Source organism: Dromaius novaehollandiae, chromosome 13 (assembly GCF_036370855.1).
Source record: "Dromaius novaehollandiae isolate bDroNov1 chromosome 13, bDroNov1.hap1, whole genome shotgun sequence".
Classification (NCBI taxonomy): domain Eukaryota; kingdom Metazoa; phylum Chordata; class Aves; order Casuariiformes; family Dromaiidae; genus Dromaius; species Dromaius novaehollandiae.
Genome location: NC_088110.1, coordinates 19,713,107 through 19,734,180, shown reverse-complemented (window position 1 = coordinate 19,734,180; position 21,074 = coordinate 19,713,107). Strand labels below are relative to the sequence as shown.

Here is a 21,074-nt window from a genome sequence, read left to right as displayed (position 1 = left end):
GAACATCCATTTTACCACAGTTTAGAAACTGGACTTGAGAGTAATACCAACAAACTTCCATTCTACTACCTGGGCTCAATTTTAAAAACAAATATATAAGCTTTGCCAATTTAAAACTGTAATACAATTTGGCTTATTTCTATGATATGGAGATAAAATTTAAACTCACAAAAGTAACGCAACAAACAATTTTTCTTTCTGGAAGGTGAAAGAGTAGAGAAACGTATTATGCATGAGACTACGACCCATGTTATGAATTATTGTTTTGTTACCATTATTCGAAGGAGAATGATTATGACTTTGCGAAGTCAGACTGGACAAAAGAGCCTAAAAATATGATACTATTTAAGACAAAGTTTCCCTACTGACACATTTAACAGAATATTCTATATACAACATACAGATACTGAAACTTTAACCATTGAAGTTAATCCCTACAAAACAGGTGTACCACAATATTGCATAGAAAAAAAAAAATCCCTGGTATAAATATGCTTGCACTGCAGACTAGGACTTTTTTGCCTTCCTTATCAAATCAAAGCGCACACATTTTTAAAAAGCACATCTCACATTTTATGACGTTTTTCTTAGCTATATTCTTTGGAATTACTAGTGTATGTGTTATGTCAAGCACATTTTTATTCTGCATGCTATTGTTTAATATTAAAAAACTAAAATTGAAAGGAAAACTGCTTTCCACTTCCCTCAAAAAACTATAATGTAAAAGAATTTTCCTATGATGCATGAAAATAAAATCAGACCTTTCTCAAAAAGAGAAAGCTCAAACAAAACCCAAAAGAGCTGAATGAATAGGATACTCATATAAGATCGGAAAATCCAGATCCAAACCTTTGCTCTATAAAACAGTTTAAAAGCAATGCTTCAAAGTTGAATAAAGAGTCTAGCCTCAGGAATAGCCAATGGTTTCATAGTTCAGTATTCACTTTGATTGTGGAAGACCATTCAAGTCCATACATGAAATTAAGAAGTACTCTTATCACTCAGCTATTTCAGAGCAATTCTCTCATATAAGCTGATCCTGAGAAAACCCTCCTATTGAAACAGATGTTTCCCTGAACATGTTTCAAATTTGAAAAGTCACCATCTTACATTTAAAAAAAATCCCAAACAACTCTATGTAAGACTGGATTTTTCTTTTGCAGCAAAATTGACTACTTTTACTTCCTACCTTAAACTATTTATGTTCATAAAGCTTTAATTTCACTATTCAAGATATTTTCATTTCAATCAGTAATCCTTTCATATTTTCAGATCGTGTATATATGAAATGCATACAGAATTACTAGTGATTTGCCAAAAAGCCATGCAGGATAATTTGAAGATAGAAGTCATTTTCTTCAGATATTCCTTATAGTGAGCACTTTAATTTCATGATACAAACTGTGCAGACAGATTAAATCCATCCATAAGTATCAACAATATGCATTATGCAGCATCAAATAACAGTAAAAGCGGAAAAGATGGCAATGTCTACACAAATACATTTCATAAAAAACTAGAATTTCTGGTTTCACGTAGAATATATATTTAGAATTATATCTGTAAGAGTTGTATATATACAATAAATATATTTTCTTATATTAAATATAGTCACTTTTTTTTTTTTTTTACTTAACTACATAATTTTAGAGGTGTACCAGGAAGACATATTTCTCCTTGTATTGTTTTTCACTGTAATACAGGAAAATGTTATCAAATTCTTCTGGCTTCTACTGATACAAGAGTTCTGGTACAGCTGAAAATGTGTCAGGAATTAGAATTATTATATTTTTATAATAAATTTCATTTTAATGAGAAAGCCATTATTGGACTTTGCCAGGGGAATTAAGGAACATGTGAGATTTCTTACTTGCAAATGTTGAAAGGCACCTAAGAAATTCAATATATATTTAATAATATGTTAGAAAGCAGATTCTGAGTATTTCTTCAGATTACTTTACATTAAAATATAGAATTAGCAGATGTTTGCCTCTTGGCTCTACCAAAAAAACATTTCATGTATCTGTAAAGAGCTCATGCTTATGCATGAAGAGACATTTCTTCATTCAAGTGATACATTTTCCCCTCACATACAAAGAAATAATTTTTAAAAAATGTGTGTACTTATTCTGTTGTTTAACAAGATACTGAGGCACACATGTTCATATGAAAAAAATATCTGTAATGGTAATAGGAGAAAAAAATTACCTGAAATAAGGTAAGCTCATTAAAAATGGACACACCATATTTTCAATTGCTATTTTTTATGCTAGTCTACAGTATTATGTTTAGCTAGCTGAAATTTTGTTTACTTCATTGTTCTGATTCCTGCTATTCTGTTAGGATTCCTAATAAATAGGGTAGATTTTAAAAATATTGCCATAAAAGGCATAGAATCACATGCAAAAAATCTATCAGTTTAAGCGTGAAGCAGCAAACATCAATACATATAAGACATATAATACAATTTGACTTACTGTATAAAGTATCATTGTATTGCACATAAAATAACATGGCACATTTCATAAAGCTATAATTTTGCACAGTAAGTAACAGACACATTTTTACATCTCCAAAGACAGAAGCAATGAATAATTCACTTAAAAGTGAAGTATGCTATCTAAGGATTATTGCCTTGCCTAGACATTCTAGTATCACTTGGAAAGGTAGGCAGCATTAGCTGACTCATGTAAATAAAAAAAAAATAGAGAGCTGACATTTTTCCAGAAAAAGGTTGGCTAGAAAAATCAGTGTCCTCCTGAAAATTGTTTCAAAATTTTACTTTGGGAAAGAAAGTTAATTTTGTGGAACTATATTCTTTAGACACATGAATTAAAGAAATTTGTCTTGCTCCTGCTCCCATTAAAATGATCACTGTCCTACCAACTTTAAAAGTATCCAATTCAGCACAAGTTTTTCCCCTCAAAGTTATCATTTATATAAGTATGAAATCATTGTTATTTGGTACCTTTTTTTAATTTTATCTGTTTATCATAAAGTTTCTAGCAAGCCACGTATAGCATCAGACTGAAATCTACATCATTGGAAACCATACATAAACACTGTTGGTGGTGAGAATACTCACAATCAGTGCAACTAAACATGTGTTTATAAATCTGAATAAATCTTACCTGAAAATAAATTAATGTCATAGAAGTGAAAATAATGTATAATCGAAACAGTGCAGTTCTGGCATATATTGGTGGTAAGTTACTGTCAAAACCCATCAAAATTCTCCCACGGACTTCATTGGTAGTGTTCTCTAGTAAAAGCCAACTGGGCCCACATCAGCTTTCCAGGCTTTAGAAAGTGTTTATAAATGCTTCCAGAAAACTACGTATTTTACTGGAGTTGCACAGTATACCATAGATAGTCTGTGTTCATGTTCAAATCCATAAAGTTACCTGCAAAACTTAATGCTAAGGATAGGCATAACTGTTTGAAAGCTCAGGACTCTGTTTTGCAAAACATTCCTGTAGGCATGCTACATCCAAAAAGGTTGAATTTGCATGTTTCTACTTGACAAAGGGAGCCATAAATAAAATACAACCCCCCCCCCAAAACTTCAGCTGAAAGCAACAATAAGTTTACCTAAGAATAAAAAAAAGGTAATAGAATAACTTTCTAGTATACTTCATCCATGTACATCTTTTTAGGTATACCAAATTTAAAGCATTTCAGCCCTAATTCCTGTAAGAAGATTTTTTTTTTTTATGACCACAGGCCTGTAGATACTGTAAAAATCAAACTATGATGAAAACTGCCATTCGCTGCAAAAGAATTTTGAAAGTTCTATAATTAAAGAAGTTATTCATTGTTCAAAATGGTTTTATCACTGTTCATGCTTCCAAAGCCATTAGAACAGTAAATAGGAAGTCTTGTTAAATAGTCATAAACAAAGTTATAGCATTGGTTAATCCAAAATGCATAGAAACTACTTTTTCCTCCAAGCAGCAGCATTAGAAAGCTTCAGTGTTATCATCAATCTGTGTAACAGTTGTTGGTTTACTATTGGGGTAAAAAGGCCAAGCAAATATGTTTTGGAAACTAAAACACATAAATAAAAAGGAGTTTGGCTATATTTTCACCAGATTTCGAAGTGCTTTCAAACAGATACAGGCCCTTTTCCTTCTCTCCAGTATTAAGGCTCTTTTAAATAAGGTTTGATAAAGAAAGCCCTGGTGTCTTTTAGCTTATACACTACCCGATATGCTTTAATCATGAACAGTTTAAGACCCTAGTTCTGCAATCTTGGCTTTATAAATGCGTACTAGCAGTACGCATGGTTACTGTACTACAGGATCAGGGCCTTAATATTCTAAAATGTGAAATACTCAATAGAACTTTGACAGTTTATTTCTTTTATATTTTGTTTTTATTAAAAACACAGGGATGAGAAAACTGGTTGGGAATTAAAACCAAGCTACCAATACTACAGAAAGGCTACTCTTGCTATTATTTTTTTTAGATCAGAAAAAATGGTCTAGAGAAATTAATGAAATGCACTAATTCCATGAAGTTTCCAGTTCTTTTCTTCCTAGAATCCAAAAGTTTAATTATTCTGCCTGAACCCGACCCTCAGCAGACAAAGTGCTCTCAATTCCCACAGAACTCAAGAGGTTCTAAGAGAACTTGACATAAATCAAGCCCTTTGGGATACTTAACCCTTACGAGGAACATAAAAATGTAGTTAAAATTACATTTCATTTCTAAGCGTTCTACAGAAGACCCAAAACATTAAAGGCCTGATCTTACAGCCCTTCAGATAGAAAGATCACACTGTCATCAGTTCTATTGCTCTCAGAAGTAATACATGCACAGGTCCCTCTCCTGCAAACACAGACATGCCTAAGTCCTTGAAAATTAGCACCCAAATTTGGCACCAGCACAACCTGTATTCAGCTGAACTCCTGAAACAGCAAGTTAAAAAAACAAAAATATTCTGTTCACTCTTAATATAATTTAAAATGTAGTTTTAAAGGCAGAAGTCAGCATACTCTGTAATTTCAATGTTTTTATTGATAAATCTCTTTTTAAATGGCAGTCTTCTATTTGACTAAATTTGGCTGGCTTCATGAAATCTGTGGTTTACTGGAATTATTACGAAAAATGTGCAGCATTTTGTTTTCCAAAAACCTAGCTCCTGCACTGATATATCAGCATAAGAAACTCAAACTGTTAACAGAAATAAAACTTAAGATGTTGCTTGGGGTGCAAACTAAAATTATGGATTCAATTCTTGCCATCCCCAGTTCCTTTGGTGGAATGTCATGGCAATCCTGCAGACCCAAACACAAGCAGCTTTATGGGAGAAACTGTACTGAAACAAATACAAAACTCTGACATGAAAACATACCAAACCATTTTTAAAACACTCATTTTTGAAAATCTCTCAGTAGACTGCATTTCAATGTGACTGTGTGTTCTTACCACTTTTCTAAATTTCTTCACATATATAAAACCAAGTTCAAAAAAATGTTTTAATCTTTGTTTAAGCTCATAAATCATGTCTGTAGCAAAAGAAATAAAACCATATGGGGCTATTCTATATTCTGCCTTTTGGGTTTAATACCATAATCTTTCCCCAGCAAGGCCCTAAACCCAGCAGGGCAATTAACACAAATGAATCTCTGTCCACCTGGACACTCAATCAGCAGGGCTCTGAACAAGGATCCAGCATCTTCCCGGAGCCAACCTTTGCTTAAGCAGGATTAGGCAAACAGGATGCCCTATGATACTGTTCTCTGTGCTTCCAGAACTGATCCTGGGGACACGAGAGCAGCCGGTCCCAGCCTCCAGCACCCCGAGAGGATTTGTTTGCACCCCTGGATCCTGCATCTGCCTAGAAAATTCTGCAAATGTCTACAGCCTCTCCCCCCTCAGAAATCAGCTCTTCAAAACCTTATTTTGCAGCAGTTTTGGTTGTAACAACAAAACGTAGCAAGCTTGCACCGGAAAACGCTGTGCAACGCCAGTGGCGTTACCCGACACTAGTGACTTACACACCGTACACCTAGACGTGCATTGACATCTTCAGGGAGGTCTGAAAGGTTTCCCCTAAATGCAGCTAGTAAAATAGAAAATATAAATCATTTATATTTATCTGTAAACAGAATTCAAAAATATCTTCTGGTGACTTACAAAGGAGCAACCGGAGACGAAGGACTGCGCAGGGCCGAAGACCCCTGTGGGGGCGGCGGGGGGGGGGGGGGGGCGCGGACGGCGGAGCGGCCTCGCCCTCAGGCTGAAGGGCCGCGGCGGCGGGGCCGGCCAGCCGGCTGCCCGCGCCGGGGGGACGGGGGCTGGGGCGGACCGGAGCGGTCCGCCCGCCCTCAGCGCCCCGCTTTCCCACAGCGATCAGCGCGGGCGGGTGCGGGGCGCCTCAGGAGGCGCGAGACCCCCCGCCGCGCCAACGGCCGCCAACGGTCGCCGCCGCGTGCCGCATCCTCGCGCCGCCAACGGCCGCGGCGGGGGCGGGGAGGGGTGAGGGGGGCGCAGGCGGCCGGGCCGCGCGGTCAGATGAAGTGGATCCAGGCGGTGCTGTCGGGGTCCCCCGGGAGGCAGGCGGCGGCGGCGCGGGGCCGGCCCCGCAGCCGGTAGTTCGCCCCCTCGTTGTTGTCCCAGTACTCGGCGCCGGCGACGCGGTAGCGCACGGCGAACTCCAGCGAGGCCTCGGCGGCGGCGGCGGCGGCGCCCAGCGGCAGGTGGAAGGCGAAGCGGTCGGTGAGGCCGTCGGCCGGCCCCGCGGGCTGGTAGGCGGCCGGCACCTCGGCGCAGCTGGCCCAGCGGTTCAGCGTGTAGCGCACCGACACGGCCTTCTCGTAGGCCAGGTTGAGGACGCGCACGGCGCCGCGCAGCCCCGCCGGCTCGGCGCGCACCCACTCCAGCCTCACCTTGTGCTGCCGCACCCGCTCCGCGAAGCCGGGGCTGGCGCCGGGCTGCGGCGGGAAGAGCGGCTCCAGCGCCGGCGGCGGCGGCCCGAAGAGCACCGGCTCCAGGTCGCCCAGCGCCGGCGGCTTCCTGGTCTTGAGGAGGTCGGCGGGGCGCGGCGGCGGCACCCGCGGCAGGTCGGCCTCGCAGAAGTGCCGCACCGAGGTGAGCTCCAAGCCGAGGGAGTCGGCGAAGCGCACGGTCTTGCGGCGCGACGGGCTCTGCTGCAGCGCCGGGCGCAGGCTGCGGTCGCCGGGCGTGGGCAGCGACTTGGCGCGGCGGCGCTGCGTGGGGCTGGGGGGCACGGCGGGCAGCGAGGGCTCGCGGCCGCGGGGCGGCTTCTCGCCCGCCGCCGGCTTCTCGCCCGCCGCCTCGCGCGCCGCGGGCGCCGCCTCGCCGTCGGGGCTGCAGCCGCCCCTGCACTGCTCGGCCAGGCTGCCATAGAGGCAGGCGCTGCAGCTGAAGTTGCGCGGCAGGTAGAGCCGCGGCGGCGGCGCGGGCACGGAGCTGTGCAGCGAGCCTGCCTTATCCATGGGGGGCCGCCGGGCCGCGGGCGCTGCGCCGCCGCCTAGCGCACGGCCCGGGGCGGGCTGCCCGGCGCTGCCCGTGCCGGCGCGGGGGGCCGGCGGCGCCCCTCCCCGGCTGCGGCGCGGCGGCGGTCTAGCGGCCGCGCTGCGGGTCTGCCCGCCGCCCGGCGCCGCCGCCCCGCCCCGCCTCGCCTCGCCCCGCTCCGCGGCGCCGGGGGCTGCCGAGCGCTGCCGCGGGCATGTGCAGCGGGCAGCGGCGGGGCTCAGGCGCTCCGGCTCCTGCTGACGTGCCGGGGTCGGGCAGGGAACTACGCCGCGAGTCATCCTTCCTCCCCCATCGCTCCAGCTCCCACCCACCCCTCTGCCCGCCTCGGCGGCGGCCTGGCCACCTTCCCTATTTATACCCCGCTCCGGCTGCCAGCACCCCCCCCACCCCCCCCGTCCGCGGCTGCCCCCCCGCCCTGTTTCCCGAATATCGCGGTTACTCCGCTCCTCTCCTCCTCCTCCTCCTCTCTGTATTCTGGGTCTTTCCTCGGGGATCTCATCCAGAAAGAGGAGGCGGGAGGGATTCCCCGATGGAAGCATTAAAACTCATTGCGGCGCTCTTCCTCGTCCGATCCGCTACAGAAATAGCTGCTAAAAGGAAGGAGCAAAGCCGGGCTCTGGAAGATTAAACAGGCCGATAAGAAACAGCTGGCTTGCAAGTTGGATCTCGCAGTGTACATTTAAAGGAAGAAATCCAGCTAATCTGCTATAATGCGTTTACAGTACATCTGCCGAATAAAATACACCTACCACAGTCATGCTACAGATTTCCATTTGCAGTAAAAACAGTTCCAGTCTAAATAGAGAGGACTGATTATAAAACATGAACAGTGCTTGTTCTTTTCAGAAGATAATTTAATAATTCCCAAGCAATATTTGAATGAATTATACTTTAATGAAAAACAGACTCTGATGAAGGCAGTTCAAGCAGCTAAAATACTATTTTGGAAGGCTGTTTCATTCCAGACTGTGCATAATCTGTTACTCATTTTTAATTAGTAAATTGCATTAAAAGCAATGATTCTGCCATGAAATAAAGACTGTATTTGAACTGTTTTGACATATGATTCTGGTTTAACTTCTGAGCAGGAGCCTCTATTCCTTCATCATTTTTTATCTGCAGCACTTGGAAAGGCTAGGCAGTGGAAATGTGGCTGATGAGATTAATAATGGGACAAGTAAACCTGATAAGGACCAAGATTTTTTAAAAAAGCCACTAAAACATGGGGAAAAGCTTTTCATTGCCTCACCTGAGAACTAAGCTTTAAGTCCTTTCTTAATAAATATGAAAATAGCTCATAGGTTACAAATCTTTTTCATGACAGATGTCTCGTAAGTAGGGAATGAAAAAATATGCTCGGGAGTGTTAAATTTGACACTCTGATACTTCCCAATGATTTGTCATGTCACTGGCTTAAATTCACAGGATGATCATAGTTTTTGAAAAAATGAATAACCCCAAGGATTATATTTGACTTTATTACCCCAGTATCTTAAAATTGTCTTACTTGTCCTTTAGTGCACTCTAAGGGAAAGATTCACTAAGCCTTTTTCCTTTTCCTCCCTTCCAAAAATGAGTATTTCAAGAAAACAATATAAAACTCATATTTCGTTTTCATCTACTCATTTAGGGGGAAAAACAGAACAAACTCAAATAATTGTTAAAAGAGGATTTAAGGTTACAACCTTAAAAATATTTTAGTAATTTCTATCTGTCATAATGAAAATTTTCTAAGGAATGAACACTATTTTTTGTTAATGTTAGTTAATTTCACTTGAAAAACACAGAACAGTAAGAACATTGTTATTTACATTAACATAACAAAGTCTTTGCATTTTTTGAACTATTATAAAACTATCAGAACTAATAAATTAAGTGGGCTTAAATCAGATTTCACATACAAAAGGTTTTCAGTCACTTTTTGAGATGTCTTTGCAATAAGGAGATAGACACTGAGGACGTTATTGTTTGGGGCCATTTAAACTTCTGCTGTACTTTACACAATAGGGATGTCTTAGTAGCGTTCAGCTTCCCCTCTTCTGGTAATTTTAGTTGCCTAACTTCTTCTTATCTTAAACTTGTGTAATACTCTTGCTTTTTGGCTTTTTCAAGTCTCCTGTTTGCTCCCCACAGCTTTGGTAATATTTCACAGGGCAGAACCCCCACACTCCTCCTTTCTTCTCTGATGATTGCGACCAATGTAGTTCATGTAACCGAGCTGGAAATACAGATTCCCCAAAGTCTGTAAACCAAAGACTAGCATAAACTATGAAAAAATCATGTTATAAGAAAGCAAAAAGTAATACAGTAAGCTTTGGACTGGCCAGGTCAAAGCAATGCGAGATGCAAATGGACACCCATTTAAACTGATAGTCATAATAACAACACTGCTCAGAAGTTTTTTGTTGAGTTCATCTCTGGTCATCATCAGGTAAACCTTCATGAGTCTTTCCTTTGCCTTTCAAGAGAATGAGAATACTGAATGGATACGTGCGTATTGGGGAAAAAAGGTAGAAAGAGATGTGATCAGTAAGATACAAACACAGCCCACTGTAAAGAATTTCACTGCTTATTCTACCGGACTAAAGTTGAAGAAAGCAATTAGATGCTTAAAAAAAAATCAGAAATATATGGTACTTAAGTCATCAAAACATCAACTCACCAGCCAACCCTGGAGGTACTCACATTTCCACCTATAATTTCCCTCAGACACCTAAAGTTCTGGCACAGAGGCACCTCAGCGTTGACTTTGTTGAGCACTGTCACACACAAACTCCACCAGAATCACCAGGTGCTTGATCTGAAACAGTCCCAATATGTCTTGTTGCATCTACCATGGGAGATGTGCTGCTGCCTTCTTTTTACCCTTTTGCTCACTTGCCAAGGGTGAAGCTGTGGGGATTCTTACCCACATCTTTCACTTCTCCTGAAGGTGTCCTTATTACTAGGCTTGTCTTCCTTCCTTTTTCTCTCATCTAATGAATTTAAGAAAGAAATGAAACAGTTTCAAACACTGAAATTTAACAGATATATGCACAGACATTCCCTGAAATAGCCTGAAGCCTTGTGGATCCTTCTGTGATGTGGAAACTGTGGTATGAATTCATAATGGGAAGCATCAGACATCTTCATTTATAACAGGCCGCTCTTTCAGTTTTGCCTGCTATAAATATTTATACACAGCAAATGCTTACATGCTTAGAGCCAGGCAAGCACTCCCAACATACAGGAACTATGACTTAGTATGTCCACCAGTAGACATCCATACATCCCCATCTATCTTTGTTTAGTTCACAGAATAATGAACATACACGTTTTTAAATGTCTCGTATTGTCTGTTCTTTTATTGGGCTATATTAAGGACACTCTTTTCTGAATTACACTGTCAAGAACAAGCTGATTATGAAATCATTAATTCTGGCTCTGCCCCTTTAAAGAAATATCCAGTATTCTTGTACTGGAAAATAGTATCTCTATGACAAGATGATTTTGAAGTTTCATAAGGAATAGATCAGTCATAATGTAAACAGATTGCTAGTCAGGTGTGCAGTTTATTGTACAAAGATCTAACTGTATCTGTTGCTTCTGCTTGGTTCCTGAGAATATACATTCCTATTGTTTCCACCTTTCATTAGTGTTGGCATGACAGTAATAAATTTAAAAAATATTACTAATTTTCTAGTATTTTATGCTACTGTATCCTTTTTAGAACTCATTTTATACAGTGCTCTATTATGGTGTAAGAAGAGCTGGAGGTCTTACATTACAAATAGTCTGTATAGAGTTAGACAATGGCAATCAGGCATTGTTTTGATTCTTACAGATTCCTCTCCTGTCTGCAGCTTTAAATAGCATGCCGTGTAATAAAAGTTTGTCCTAATAACATTGTCCTAATAAATTTTCTGGGGCAGTCTCTGCATCTTCCAGGTGACAACAGAAATTTTAAAGACAAGCTCATGTTCTGCCTATGTAGCACTAAGTGAATCTGACATTTCTGCGGTGCCAGACTGCATTTAATATCGTCTGAGGTCTCAGAATTTCCAACTAACTGAACAGAGACATCTTGTCCCCTCTTTTGTTAAGATTTAAATTATCTGTAAAGATAAATGCAAGACTGATCCAAATAACTGAAAGCAGTGAACTGGGAGCTTTCTTCCACTGTATTTACCAATTGCCTTGAATCCAGGTAATACAGGAGAAGGCAGATGCCAGTGCCGGGAGCATTAGGCAGAAATACAGTGAACCTTAATAGGAAGACAGGAGTGTCTGAGTGCAGGGGCTTATCCGAAGTGGCCACTGTCACATGTCCACTTTAACTTTCCAGAACAGGTTTATTTTTAGTAATGAGAATTGTAGGAAGATAAAATGGATGTAAAGGTGAAGTACATTACGATTACATCAGCTTCTGAGATGAAGTTGTGACTCAGTATGTGAATTCAAAAGGTCAGCTTCTACTCTCATTTACATCTGTGCAGCTCTTCTGAGGCTGATGGACTTTGTGGGTGTTAGACTAGAATATAGGCCACGAGTTTAATAATCGTATGTGACTACAGGAATCTGACACTGGCATTTTACATTGACAGTTTGTAAGCCTTGAATGAGACATTTGTTCTTTGTGCATATATTTTTAAATACTTTTCTATGCTGTTTCACATTGCTGAATAGCTCAGATTTAATGAATTTTGCTTGAGGAAAAATCTCAGAGAAGTATCAGATGAGGATTAGGTAATATAACTCCCTGAGGCATACATATATAACAAAAAGAAATGTTCTGTTAAAGAGCAATGATATCTATCTTCTGTATCGAATATTATCTTCACCTACCAGGATATACAGTCTTTATCTATTGCAATGCAAGCTGTGTGATTCACAGTGTTGTATCAAGGACGTGTGATTCAGACACAATCTAGTAACAGTCAGCTAAACATAGATGTGACAGCTTGGAGAGTTGCTTTGTGGTTGATTTGTGGGTTTTTTTCTTTGTTTTTTAAATCAGGATCCAAGCAAGCCCACAGTATTAACAAAACACAATTTTAAGAGTTTACTTCAGTTCATGACCTTGTGAATCTGCCTCACTGTATGTCTTGATGAAGCTCACACACAATTTCATTAGTTAAGCGTTAACCATCTCTGTTGGCTCAAAGTGACTGGCCTAAGACTAGTAACTATTAAGACTACCGTGGAAAAGAAAAAACTGGTTCAGCTCATTTTGTAGAGAAGATCATAAAGAGCATCCTATTTAAGGTCTTTTTCTCATCAAATAGCTCTACTGTTTTTAAAAGGATTGCTTGTTTTTTATAAAACTTAAGCAGCAGCTACAAGACTGGGACTGTTTCAGTCCTAAAACTTTCAACATTATTTTTTATGCACATATCTTGATTAATGCACTTCAGGATATCCCAGAATCCCATCTTCTGGTGAGAGTGCTCTTGACTCAGTCTTCGTGCCATGTTATAAAATAACCACAGGACTGTTTTTATCAACTGCAAGTGGTCTCATTAGTGCTAGTTAATGATTTTAGAAATAAAAGCATGCTCATTATACACCTGCTTTTCATTTTCATATTTTCCATATTTAAAGATGTATTGGTCAGGCAGCAGTTCATTCCAAGAGACAATTTAGGTTGCTTATATTGTCGGATCCATTTCTGTCTCCTCATTTTGTACTTGTTCTTCATCTCTCTCCTTTTTCTTTCATCTTCCTCCTGTGGCCATTTCACAGCCATTTTCCTCATACCCTCTACTGTTTTCTTTCTTTCCATTCTTGTATGGGCTCCCTCCCTCCTTTGGGTGCTTCCAGCACGTTCCTCACTTTGTTTCCTTGCTGGCTGCCCAACTCTGACGTTTCACCCGTTCGTCGTTCCCGGCCGGCCGTTCCGACATCGGCCCGCTGCCGGGCTTCCCAGTCCTTCCCAGGTGCCCCTTGTAGCCCGCTCGAGCGGGAGGCCAGGCCCCGGGACGGGGCTCGGGCTGTCGCAGCCACGCGAATCGTAGGACCCGCAGGAGAAGGCTGGTCGGAGGGATCCTGGGCAGCTCCGCCGCAGCGGCCGGGTCCGGGTGCGACTCTTCCAGGGCAACGCGCCGCCTCTCCTCCTCCCGGGCAGGCGCCACGCTGCTGCTAGCGCCCCGACGCCGGCCAGAGGCCAAGGCCCGGGCCGCGGGTGCCCTCTGCCACGGGCGCACACGCCCCGACAGGCACCTGAAGGACAGGGGCGCAGATGCCCCGACGGGCACCTGAAGGACCGGGCCGCTCACTGGCGTCCGTCAGCGGGACAAGTTTGCTCCTCCGGAGAGGCGACTGCCCGGCGGCTCCCGAGGCCGCTCGTGTGAGGGGCGAGGCCGGCCGAGGCGGCGCAGCGCCCCCGCCATGACGGTGCCGCCGCGCCCCCCGCCCCCGCCGCCTGCGCGGCGGTCACTTCCGGCCGGCGCTGCCCCGCCCCCCGCCCGCGCGTTGCCCCGGTAACCGCGGCAGCGGGAGGGCGGCGGCGCCGAAGCGGCCGCGGGGCGCCGATGCGGGGCGCGCGGTCCCTGGCGGCGGAGGGGCGCCGCGCCGGCCATGAGCCCCGCCGAGCGGGGACCCGCCTCGGGGCACGGCCCGGGGGGCGCCGCGGCACCCTGCTGCTGCGGCGGCGGCGAGCTGCGGCCCGTGCGCGCCCTGCGCCGCCTCAGCGAGCGCGTCGCCGCCGAGGAGGCCCGGGCTGCCACCGCGGCGCCCGGCGGCTGGGAGGAGGCTGTAAGTGGCGGGGCGGGGCGGGGCGGCCCTCCCGCTGAAGGCTGCTTTGCAGGAGACGAGCATAGTTTTGCTTCAGTTCTGGTTTGCTGTGTCAGAAAGGTGCAGGCCCTTTTTGCGGTACAGGGAATGTATCGCTTCGGGACTCCTCTATCTAGATCTGGGAATTTTTTTCATACCCACCGTGAAGAAAAGATGCATCAGCTTCTCTGAGACATTGCAGGAGTGGACAGTGTTTGCCTGTCACAAACCAATGCACAAGAGGTTAGATTAGCCTGTTCGCAAACCCTCAGGATAACACTGAAAATCCTCAGAGAGGGAACATGAAATACTACAAAGTACTACACTATTACACCATGGGTCTGGCTAGGGTTAGAGTTACCTGTTATTTTAGGCTTCGTAGAAAACTCAAATGGCATATTCAGAATAGCACAAGTGTTTAGTTACATCAGCAAAGAGTATATCCCTTCTACTTTTTTCTGTTTACAATGCTTTATGTTATCTTACATTTAACATGTTTCTCTATTACCAGGTGCAAGGTTGGGGTGAAACTGCTCCCTTCGCCTGCTTTCAGCTGCAAAAACAAGCTAAGAAATCAAAGGCAAATGAAACTGTCAACAATTGCCTGTTTTGCTCGGACATGTTGCAGTCTCTTGACAAAAGTTTAGGCCAAGAAGTCAAGACTAGAAGAAATCAGTCAAAATCTGATGGCAAGTTAAGTGAATCAGCTTCAGAAAAGGAAGAGATTTCAACCCGTTCTAGCAAGTCTAACTGCTATCCTACAGCAGATGGCATTAAAACCGAAGTACATCACAGCAAGTTACACTCTGTTCAAACATCCCAAGGTGAAAAGAAGAACCTGCCAATAAAGGAATACTGTATGTGGAACCTAGATGTGAAAAATCCAGAAGCTGTGAGGCATAAAGAGATAAAACCCCAGGGGCTTAATATCCTCGGTCCAAATAGCTCTGCATCTTTGACTTCAAAATCTTTACTACTGTTTCCACCCGTGAAAGATGCCACTCCCAATGATACTTCAGACCCATCTTGGAGGAATAAGACGACCATTATCTCTCAGAAAATGCTCAGTGGTACTTCAGTTGAGATTGCTTCCTATAATCAGGATGCTAAAGCTGTAGAACAGAAGAGTAAAAAAGGAACTGATGTCATCAATGATCAAGTGAAGGAAAAAATAGAAATTCATGAACTGTCATCATTTGTGCCAAGCCATACGAAGGTCTCTCTCCTGCAAGAAGATCCTGAGCAGTCACACTGGCATTACGCTCTTGCAGCAAACAAAAATATTGCAACTGTTTCTAATCCTGTTGCTCTGAGAAAGAACAGTCATCATGCCTGTAAGCAGCTTCCACATACAGAAGGAATACAACATACAAAACATTATGATATCCAAGGCTCTTTAACCAACAATGTCAGGAACAGATATGTTGAGGTCAAGCAAGAAAAAGAAGCAAAAATACAGGATGTCCCACCACTTTCTGGACTATTACCTTCCTTAACGGTCAGCCGTGTTGCAAGAGCTACACTGCCGTCTAGACTGACCTAAAATTTTATATTGTAATTTCATGCCTTTTGTTTGTTTGTTTGCTGTACAATGAGGGAAAAAAATGAAGATTTCCTTGTGAGCAATCTGGATACATGTAGCTTCTGTAGGTGCTATTAATAGCATTATAAGCTGCTGAATGCCAATTACTTTCACATAGGTTTAGTTTCTTCTTGACCATCAGATAGCCCATTAGAGCCTTAAATAGCTTATTCTGGGGATGAACTGCAACCTCTTCATTCAGATGCAGTCTGAATGACTAGCGTAGTCAAGCATGGTATTTAGGTATTTGATCCCACTAAGCACTAGAGCAATGCCTGACTTTAAGAACATTCTTAAATCCATGCCTACTCAACAAGGTATTTAAGAATATTCTTACCTTAAGCAGTGTTTAAATCGTATTGAACTTCGCAGACTTTTGCATACCTTCTTTGCTAATTTTGTACCTAAAAGAAAGCAAACAGCAGCAGGACTGGAAGTTATTTACAATTATTTGTTCTTACTAGTTTTAGATAGACTTATTTTTTTAATCCCGGTAATGTTTTATTTGCTTGTTTCTGTTTAATATACACATAGACCTTGTTTCATCTCATAGTAAATAGGGGGACTTTTACATCAAATTCTACTTTGTTTTTGTGTTAAACATAACAGCTATTTGCAAATCAAAGTAAAATAGCAGTCTTTCCATAGATAGATAACTGCAATTTGGTTGTAATAGCTTCGACACATGCACAACAAAGAGCATGCTCCTTAGCATTCAGGACAGAGAGACACTGCAACTTAGCCTTTCCCTCTTTTGATGCCTTGATGGAAATTTGGAAGTAATAGGGAAAGATAATACCAGTCCAAGACTCCCATAGCATGAGGTTTTCACTTTAAACCAGAGCTTTAGATTCAGGAATTCATTGTCTTTTCAGATTTAATTCTTTTTTAATAAGTATGTGCATAAATGTAAAGTTTTCAGCATTTTTCTGGCATCAATTTTTTAACCATTTATTCATCTTCAGGTATCTGTACATCAGAGCTAAAGAATAATCACCTTCTAGAGGCATAGCGTAGGTTAAAAAAAAAGTTGTTATACAGAATGGCTAAATGATTACATGTTTATTCCTTTAAAAAAGAGGATGACAGGGCTTTACCTCTCCCACCACTACTGGAGTGCAGTGATCTCTAGAGAAGCATGTAGGAGCTGTCTACAAGCATTAAATAATAGTTCCAGCAGTTTGCATTGTGTCCTAATACAAATTTTACTGGAAATTGCTTAGGAAATCTGGAGATCTTCTGCAATACTTAAATAAGTTATGTTACAAGTCTTCTCTGCATGTACTGTGACATATCAGCGCGAAGTGCAGAATCTTGCACTGGAGGTTACACCAGGGCTACCATTTTTCTCGTGGTAAATTCGATTTTTCTAGGTATGATATCTGTGTACTGGAGAGAAGAGTGCCACCTACTGAACGGCTAACGAAATAAACACCTAAGACAGAAAAAGCTCCCAAGTGCTTTTACAACTACTGTCTTTCATCTGTATTTCTTCACTTTTACTGAAAAACAAAAGCTGAGCGTTTCAATCTGAAATTACAGAAATTTTTCATACCTGTTTGTTATTTTGTTGCAAGTCAAGAGAGAAAAATGCATAATTCTAAATACATTACTTTGTCCAAACGCACAATGGGATTATCCTACAAAAAGGGAACAAAACATCACTTGATTCACACCTCGACGGTGTATTGGAACATTGTTCCTCCGTGCTCCTGACAGTGATCTGTTTTTTCCCCAGTGTTTTTATCCAACTAGTTAGCTATAAGATTTTCCCTTTTCCCCAGTGCAGGATTCCCCTCACTCAGTGACTCCTTAAGATTTTAGGGTAGCTCTTTATATAGCAGTTGTGTTACAGATCTTTGATAAGCACAGTGATGCATCAGCTTGAAATATGGAAAATGAGATTCATCACCAGAAATTCATTTTAAATAAAAATTTATACAGGATAGTAAAAATGAGTACTTTTTACAACCTCTATTTAATGAAGTACTTAGATTTCATAATGTCACTGGAAAATACATTAACTATTTTATATTGCAAGGTCAATTTATAAATATTTTAACGTGATTTTTGTATGTGATGCTTTCATGATACTAAAGTTAGAAATGGAGCAGTGGGTGATTTTAAAATTGGGTCAGTGGTAATATTAATTTCCAGTCATACTTCATTGTAGAAAAAAACGATCATCATAGCTGATACTAGCATCTATATGCATCTTTCATCTTTTTCAATACCCTGGATAACTGAAAATCTCAGCCAGTGACTATCTGGACTCAGGTTCTATCTTAGCTGTTAATTTCCAGGAAACATTTACTTTTTTGTTGTAGTAACTTGCAGAATAGAAAGTCTGGCATAACTGCAATTATAATGCTACAGTTACACAACCGCAGTATCATTCTGGCAGAATAGAGGCATCCTCTAACATGTAATTTTCTTCCCTTCTTTGTCCCCTTTCCTTCTCCCTCACTCTTCCTCCAAGTCAATGTTCTTCCCCATCCTGTGCGTCATATTTAGATGCAAGATACACACTCCACAAGAGAAGCGTCCTTCACAAATAGCCCCAGAATAAGTATCCAAATGCATATATGCTTACTTCCAGTCTCCAGTCCACTAGGTAGAAAATTTAAACATATATGTGCCCATGAAATTAATAACAATTTCCATAGCCTGGAAGGAGGGAAGATAGTCTCTTCCATTCAAGCAACTGAAAATATTGCTCCTTCAGTGTGAAAACTGAACTGCTTTATCACCTAAAAGTAAGCAAAGCTAACCACGTTCACTATAGTAATTGTAAGTTGCAGCCACTGCAGACAGATGGTAAATTCTTTAAGACTATAGGAAAAAATCTGAATTCACAGGGAAAACTATAAACTTTATTTCCATGTTTTCCAGTGTTTCATACCCGATGAAGATTTTTGCGAAGATTTTTTTTTTGAACTGCCAAATCTGTTTTGATTAGAAGGAAGAGTTTTTACTACAAACTGATACAAGATGACACTTCCAAGTCATACTTCTGGATTATTGCTACAAGACCTGTGAAATAGGACTCTTCAGTGTAATTTCATGAGCATGTATGAAAACAGCTGTAAACTGCAAATTTAGAACTTCTCCAAAGAGCTGAAAAGTATTCACAGAGGATATAGGAAAAAAATCATTTTAACTCTTTTCGTCCAATAAAGAATGTGAAAATCTGTGTCAGGATCATTAATGCACTTGCTTAGGCTATAGGTGATTAGTTTTTACTGTTGGAAAAATCCACTAATACTTAACATAGACCTATTATACTTTGTGTTTCAGGTAAAAAACTTGGGCAGAGATGCTCCTTTCATCTGCCATCCAATACAAAGTAAGTTCAAAAAAATTGGCAGACAAAATTGTTACTTACGTACTCACATAAACGTGGTTCCAGCAGCTCGTGGAGAATTGGCCCCATCAACCAAGTCTACAAGAGATCAGTTAAAAACTAATTGCAAAATAGTGTCCAGCAATCCTCCAAAAAACAGCATTTGCAGGAGAGGAACATTTTTGGCCTACTATAGCAAACCTTTCCATTGTGCTCCCTTGACAAGCGGCTTTAAAGAAGAAAGGGATAATGGCAAATTACATTCTCCTTACAGTTTATGGCACAAAAATAACGATTTTTCAAGGAGTGCAATAAAAGGCAATACAAAAAGCTAACAACTAAAGGCCTGGAATATAAAGATTGAATTCACAGCATTTCAGTCATCATAATCCTAATGATTAGAAGTTGTGTGACCTTGAAGACATCGGTTCTTCTACCACAGGAAACAACAGCTTCCCGTTTACATTTAGATTCTTCTTTTGAGAATGAAGGCAATAAAATTAAGTGCTACAGCAGATAAAAGTGCTTCCTGTATTCCTGGTGCCAAAACAAAGCAAGTGAAAAGGGAATTGTTGACAACGCTATAATAATATAATGATGGAACACCCAAAGGTTAAATCAACAACCTTCTTTTTTCCTTTGTTTTAGGTTCAAACTTCCAGAGGACTCATTCTGCAGGCCTCTCTGCCACTGGCAGCAAATCCCTGAGCAAGATAGAAAGTCTGCCTCTACCTTGAATTCCGTTGTTTTGACAGAAGACAATCTGCTTGCCAGCATGCAATTTCTTTAAGTGACGGAAATTCGGGATCTACACACAAACCAGTCCCGGATGGTTTCATTGCCAACAGAAGAAATAACAGTGAAATTTTACCAAACCCACAAAAAAGTAGTTCAAAAATACATGAGGCTTCACTGATCTCTAAACAGCCATTATCTTCCTCAGCAATCAAAACTCAAAATGTCTGTCTTGCCTTTTAGACTGTCTAGCCACTTCTGAAAGTTTCTTGAGGCCAGTCTGTCAAAGACTTTTGTTCATGGGCCAAATATGCTCTATTCAAATGATCCAAAGCCTGAAATAACTCTGCCTAATCTAAGCAGAATGTCATTCCTGTAACAGGAATAGGACTATTTCATTCCTGTAAGGAAAGTCAGTATATTATGCACATGACTCTTTGAAACACGGTTTTAAATGCTCTGAACAGGAATTTAGTTTCTAGATACTTATGCCTCTGGAAACATCTTCCATGTTTCGCTGCCACTATGGCTGAATGCTGCCTTAAGCAAACACTTACCCAGAGCATAACGGGACCAAACCCAGCCGCCTGGTCTACATCAGGGAATGTTGTCTTAAATGTAGCCACTGCAACAGTACAGATGAACCGTCAGCCACTGAGCATCTGCTCATTCACCTACTCTGAATTAACATGGAAGTTGACAAGATACCAGGGCAAGAGCAGAAATCAGTATTCTGTATCCTCCAGTAACAGAAAATGATGGGATTAAGCATGGGGACTGCATAGGCTAAAAAGGGACAAAGTATCATTCAGGCTCCAAATCAACCTAGTCCAGCTTTGCTTATATTCACAGTGGTAAAAGTTATTTTCTCAGTTATATAAAATACATTGCAAAATAATATGAACTATCAGATAGTGTGATTTTCTAGTGGGATACTTTGAAAACTAATCAGCATAATGCAGTAGAATTTCTACCTGATGCTACTCATGACTGTAGAAGTCCTGAAAATTAAGGGAGGCATGGGATGGACGGTAAGCTGGAGGAAGAATGCAAAGCAGTCCTTCAGTCTAGTCTATTGCAGAGGAAAGGCATCTGTTAGCAAACTGAAACTCTAGAGGTATCCATTTTGCATAAAAGGTAATTAAAGCTTAACGTTTTAAT

The 21,074-nt window shown here is 41.8% G+C and overlaps 2 protein-coding genes and 2 long non-coding RNA genes across 4 annotated transcripts; 1 reads left to right on the top strand and 3 right to left on the bottom strand.

The window, feature by feature from the left end:
- Window positions 1-6,482: 6,482 nt before the first annotated feature.
- PPP1R3E (protein phosphatase 1 regulatory subunit 3E) lies at window positions 6,483-7,560 on the bottom strand. The gene has a single exon (XM_026092605.2). It carries the CDS (start codon window positions 7,461-7,463, stop codon window positions 6,516-6,518), a length of 948 nt encoding a protein of 315 aa, XP_025948390.2. The 5' UTR covers window positions 7,464-7,560; the 3' UTR covers window positions 6,483-6,515.
- A 3,257-nt stretch (window positions 7,561-10,817) lies between these two features.
- LOC135329792 (uncharacterized) lies at window positions 10,818-13,931 on the bottom strand. The gene is made up of 2 exons (XR_010391479.1): window positions 13,737-13,931; window positions 10,818-13,701 (listed from the first exon to the last, which is right to left on the bottom strand). It is a non-coding gene; the product is annotated as an uncharacterized LOC135329792 (long non-coding RNA).
- Window positions 13,922-19,028, top strand: C13H16orf46 (chromosome 13 C16orf46 homolog). Its single transcript, XM_064519744.1, has 2 exons — window positions 13,922-14,235; window positions 14,765-19,028. The coding sequence occupies exons 1-2, from the start codon at window positions 14,059-14,061 to the stop codon at window positions 15,794-15,796; spliced, it is 1,209 nt and encodes a 402-aa protein (XP_064375814.1). The 5' UTR covers window positions 13,922-14,058; the 3' UTR covers window positions 15,797-19,028.
- On the bottom strand, window positions 13,955-17,471 carry LOC135329793 (uncharacterized). The gene is made up of 3 exons (XR_010391480.1): window positions 17,391-17,471; window positions 16,173-16,239; window positions 13,955-14,472 (listed from the first exon to the last, which is right to left on the bottom strand). It is a non-coding gene; the product is annotated as an uncharacterized LOC135329793 (long non-coding RNA).
- Window positions 19,029-21,074: the final 2,046 nt, after the last annotated feature.